General features: G+C 45.5%; 1 protein-coding gene across 1 annotated transcript in view; it reads left to right on the forward strand.

Moving 5' to 3' along the window:
- ARMC2 (armadillo repeat containing 2) overlaps positions 1 to 4494 on the forward strand; it is a 108367-nt gene extending 103873 nt beyond the window's left edge. Inside the window, exons 19-20 of the mRNA XM_045294601.1 lie at positions 953 to 1346; positions 2854 to 4494. Coding sequence (XP_045150536.1) covers positions 953 to 1110 — 158 coding nt within the window. The 3' untranslated portion in view covers positions 1111 to 1346; positions 2854 to 4494. The remainder of the gene's footprint in view (positions 1 to 952; positions 1347 to 2853) is intronic.
- Positions 4495 to 5635: the final 1141 nt, after the last annotated feature.

The raw sequence follows: 5635 nt of genomic DNA on the forward strand, positions 1-5635 counted from the left end.
TCCCACTAGGGTCGGCTACCTTTGTGGTGTTCACAGAACCCCCGTTCACGGAATTGGGTTTTAAGAAGAAATGGAAGTTGTTTGTACAAGGGTTTCCCGTTTTATGTCATCCTGCATCCCCACGGACTCACTGGGAATTCTCATGCTCCTTGAGATTTTCAAAGCCCTCTGGTTTTCTGTTACTGAAGAGGGCTTGGCTTGGGGTGTGGGTGTGTGTGTGTGTGTGGGGGGGTGCGGTTTTAAAGAAGCCTGTGTGCTCCAGGCTATGAATCCAGTAAGGACACAATTTTAAAAAAAGAGTTTAAACTGAGCTATTTTCTCTTTTCATAGTGAACCCATTGAAATGGTTACCTTTTCTAAAAATGCAGGCAAGGGGGTAACCTGTTCATGGTTTGCTTGTTCTAAAAAAAATTCTGACTTTGGGATGAGAGTCTACATAGAGTGACTCGGGATTCAGTTGAAATAAAAAGCTCAATGCGTTCTCACTCCCTGCCTTCCAGTCAGTCTTGACCGGCCGCGACCCTGGAGGACAAGGGAGAACCACTCCTGTGGGCTTGGGGACTAACGCTCTTCAGGAGCAGGCAGCCTCATCTATCTCCCTTAGAGCAGCCGGTGGTTTCAAACTACTGACTGGTGAACAGCCCAATCATGCATAACCTACTCTGCCACCAGGGCTCCTAAGTCCAGTCAAGATAAAAAAAAGAGAACGTATTGTCCCCCTTAAAAAAGAAAAACAAAAGGTACTTATTTGGGGATGTTGGTCAAGAAGAGGGTAAAGAACTCCCCTTATTAAAACCTACCAAGAAACCATCCCATTTAACCCTGAGACCCTAACTTGAATCAGTGTTTGAAGATGACCCCAGATGAATGAATTTGTGTCATCAAAAATGGAATTGTGTTGAACAGCTTGACATTGCTATCCAATGGTGCGGTGTGCATTTTTCTGTTTCAGATGAAGAACTAGCACTGGATGGGAGTTCTGACCAAGACCTAAGAACGTATCACAAGCTCCACTGGGAAGCAGAATTCAAGCCCGTGGCCCAGCAGCTGCTGAGCCGAATCCAGAGCCATCACACCTTCCTGGAGCCCCTGCCTGTCCCTTCTTTTTAACAGGAGCCAGTTAACAGCAGAGGCCGGGAGGCCGGGCGCCTCCATTCTGAAAAAGTGGTGCCCAGTGCAAACAGCTTTGTTCAGTCGTAACAAATATTGAAACGCTTCCCGGGTACTGATTTTAGTGAGCAGCTGAGGACTTTACAAGCAACAAGCGTTGTTCCTTTGGCAGCTATTATGAAAACAAAACCAAAATCCTGACTATTTAACATGTTATTCTTTCTACTATAAGCAATGTAAGTTGAAAATATATACATAGTTTTTTAAGCAAGTGCCCTTTCCTTCTAGTCTCCTAAAAATTGAGTGTTAGTCCTAAAATGCTGATCTCATAATTCTGGGGTGGGAGTGGGGCATGCCATGCAGACCCTAGACTTTGTCTCTAAGAGCTGTGGACAGAAGCACCACACATTACCACCTAAGCATCTGAATGAGCCCTTACTGCTGCTCGTAATGCAGTTTCTGATTCAGTGCTGGGAGTTTTTTTTCTGGTTCTCATATTACGTAAGCAGAAGAAGTTAGAGAAGATTCCTTGGAGGCATCTACCCTTGGTTAAGTAACACAGGAGGGCAGTGAGGAAAAGAGGAGTTGTTGACCTCTTTCCATTTGAAATAGAAGGCCGAAGCACAGTCCCCGCTAGTCACACCTCAGCTTGGGCCTAGGGAAGTGAGGAGTGTGGGGACAGGGCTGTGGGAACAGTTTGAAGTGTGATTCTGCCCTGCTGGCTGAGGATCTTGGGCATGTAATTTAATCTCTTGAGTTTCCACTGAAAAATGAGGCTAGCTCATACTTTCTTCCAGGGTAGTCTAGAATAAGCCAATGAACGAGCAAATTGCCCATCACAATGTCTGATGTGTATTAGGTGCTCAACGTGGAACTGCATTGTGATGTCAATTAGTGTGTACACCATTCTTCGCAGGACAGGCGTGATCTTTAAATAAATGATGAAAAAAACCAAGGAAGTAGAGATTACAGTGTTAAGTGAGACTGGTGTTCCCAAAGTGGGTGATACCACCCCCGGGGGCAGGTGGCACTTGAAGGATCAGGCGGGGTGGGGGAGGGGGGTGTAGAAGCAGGTATCTACACTTTGTATCTTAGATTATGGGGTCTAGTACAAATGGTTCAGTTCCCGGGGGGAGTGCTGAGTAATTTTGTTTTTCCGAAAGTGGGCAATAGGCCAAGTGAATTTGGGGCCCTATGTACAGTTGAAGAAGAACTGGAATTAAGAGCAAATTCACTCCTCTCCTTAGAGAGCAGCTGTTACCGACACCTTTCCTCTCTTCCTACCCAATACCAGGGCTCAGGGCATGAGGGCAGACAGCCCTACGAGACTGGCTCTTGGAAGCTACACAAATAAAGCAAGATTTGCAGGGGAAAAAAACAACAACAGACTTGCCAAGGGCTCTTCCGGTCTGGAGCTCCTACCTGGAGAGGGCTCCATAAGAGCCTGCAGTCGCCCAGCTGTAGTCTGTCTACTCAGGACTCTATGCTAGAGCTGTATCCTACTGCATGGCATCAGATGTCGGAAGGGTTAAGCTCACCGAAATATATAAGGCTCCAAGTCTTTATTTTACTCATCCCAGGCTCTACCTACTACTTGCAGTAGAAAAAGAGCAACCCCACCCCCAGTCAGCCCCCTTAGAGTTTAAAACTGACAGGATAACGTGATACTTGCTCTTCTCCCTACTGTACCCATCCTGTGGTGAAATGAGTCCCTTTATGTGACCTTTTGCTTTGGTTCTTCAGAGAACAGCTGGAGAGATTTTACCACAAAGCCCTGAGAAGTTACCCTAGCCCTAGTTTTCGACACCAGAGAAATCTATAAATACAACACAATAATGATCCAGATCCCAACTCTATTTTTTAGAGAAATGGAAAAAACAATCACTAACTATGGAGAAGGAAGAACCCCAGAATTAAGCAAAGACCTTCTCAAGAAGCACTAAGTAGGAGTCCTCACACCCCCTGACCCCAAACCTATTACATAGCCCCAGTAGTCAATGGCACAGAACAGGAAGTCCAGAAGTAAAGTCATCCACCTTCAGGCAACTGATCTTTGACAAAGAACACTGAATGGGAAAGAGATGGCCTCTTCAAAAAATGGGGCTGGTACATTTGGATCTCTAGGTGCAGAAGGATGAGACAGAACCCATCCCTCATCCTGTGTCCAAAACTAACTCACGGTGGATCAAGGCCCTAAATGTCAATCCCAGCACTATGAAGACGGTCAGTGAGGACATAGGGACAAACTTAAGGGCCGATGGCAGGGCACAGACACACTGCCAAACACAACAAAGGAAACGTATGTAGTGGACAAAATAGATGACTGGAACCTACTGAAAATAAGACTTATGTGCAATCAAAGATCTCATCAAAAAGGAACCCATGGCCCGGGGAAAAAAACTTCAGAATGACACAACAGACAAGGGATTATTCTCTAGAAAACTGCAATACCTCAATAAAAAAAAAATCCAAGCAAAAGTGGGCAAAGGACATGAACAGGCAATTCACCAACAATAACATCCAAATGGCTAACATACGAAAAAATGCTCAAGATTATTAGACACCTGGGAGATGCAAATCAAATGATATCATCTTACACTGACAATGACAGCCCCCTCCCCTCCCGGCCCCCAGTCAAATGCTGGAGAGGGTGCAGAGATTGGAACTGTCATACAGCGCTGGTGGGTCTGTAACTATGTAACATTGTAGACAGCAATACGGTACTACTTCAAACAATTGAGAACAGAAATCCCATACAAGCCAGCAATACCCATTAGGTGTATACCCCAACGGAGTAAGAGCTGTAACAGACATCTGCACGCCCGTGTTCATCCCAGAACTATTCACAATAACAAGGCAAACAGTCCAATGCCCATCAGTCGAAGAATGGATAAAGAAACTTTGGTGCATACATACAGTGAAGTACTATGGGTAAAACCATGAAGCACCTCATGACCTGGAAGAGCCTGGAGAACAGTATGCTGAGTGAAGTTAGTCATTCATAGACAAATATTGTATGGGACCACTGCTACAAGGTAAAAACCAAGACAGGCTTGCGTACCAATGGGAACAGCCCTTAGAGGTTTCCAAGGGAGGAAGGACATTGTTGGGAGGTGAAGCAAGGGACTAGAACAGGTGTCGGCAAACATTTGAGACAGAAGAGCCAATCCTGTCCCTCACAACAATTTATAAATTGCTAGAGAGCCAGAAATGTATAGTTACAAATGAAATCACCATTATCTGAATACTATCCTTAAAAATTTTCAATTTACTTCAGTCACATGCACCTACAGAAAGAGCCGAATACAGCTGGAGAGCCACATTTGCCACCCCTGGACTAGAAGGGGTTGGCTTGGGTCAAAGGAGGTATGGCCATCAATCAGGGAGAAGAGAATTTGGGGAAGGGGGTGGGGGGATGGAGATTGATGAATGGTTTTAACTGTTGAATGTAAAGTCGCTGGTCCGAAATATAAACTCCCCCGCTTAATTCACAGTAAAATTTTTATTATTTAAAGGAGAGTTTGGTACTTTGGTTCAAGTTGGTGGGGATTTCCTGGGAAAGCTGCAAACAAGTATGGTTCAATATTTTTCACTTGGTCTTGCCCTGTGATTGATATGTACCTTGCATTGATTGGTCAATAGGCTATGGAAATATAGCCTACTATGCAAATAGTATCTGGTCTACTGAAAGGGGACTGATCAGTACCTAGTCCTGCTGGGAGTGCCAAGCTTTGAAAGTGACAAGAAGTGTGTGTATCTAAGCAGTTTAGCCTCACAATAGTTTGTGAAATAGAAAGCAGCAGATGGAAGAGAAAAGCGGAGAGGGGCAATGAATCTCCTAAAAGCTGCAGAACAGGTCCAGATGGTGACAGATCTGACAGTGACGGAGGGCGGGGCCAAGAGGAACCTGTCCTTAGTGACCGAGAGGAGGTCTGCAGAGTCTGGAGGAGCTCAGAGCACTGTCCAGCACTAAAAGAGAGACTTTGCCTGTAAATTTCCAGATCCTGAAACGTAGCCCATTGTCCCTGATCCTGTCTGGCACCCTGTTCCAATTGTAATCTGAGCTGTGTGTGACCACCGCAAGAGAATATGGAACCCAAAAGAGAAGCAGAGAGCACCATGGGAGGGATGACTGGTGTCAGAATCGGTAAAACTGTCTGCCGCCACTTCGCAGAGATCTTGATTTGCGGCATCCCCCTTTCTGATGCTACTACCACCATTACTTCCACCTGGAACACTGTCCTTTCACACACACACGTGATGCTACTTTCAGAACACCTGAGATAGTTTATTGTGCCAGCCTGGCCGATAAACACAAGTGGGATTAATTGAAGGGCGGAGAGATAAATGGCTCTTTGAGCCTCGCCTCTCTTGCTTTTTGATCATCGGACCAGTGTGCGGCTGCCTTGCTTGTTCTGTGCCTTAATTTGCAATCTGCACTACCTGTGGGACGCCTAGCCTGTGGACTGTGTCGCTGTAAGTTGAGGTCCTTTAAGACCACACAATTGAAATTTGTATCTCTTCA

Source organism: Echinops telfairi, unplaced genomic scaffold, assembly GCF_000313985.2.
Source record: "Echinops telfairi isolate 266 unplaced genomic scaffold, ASM31398v2 ScPeMD7_3533;HRSCAF=4204_0, whole genome shotgun sequence".
Lineage (NCBI taxonomy): Eukaryota > Metazoa > Chordata > Mammalia > Afrosoricida > Tenrecidae > Echinops > Echinops telfairi.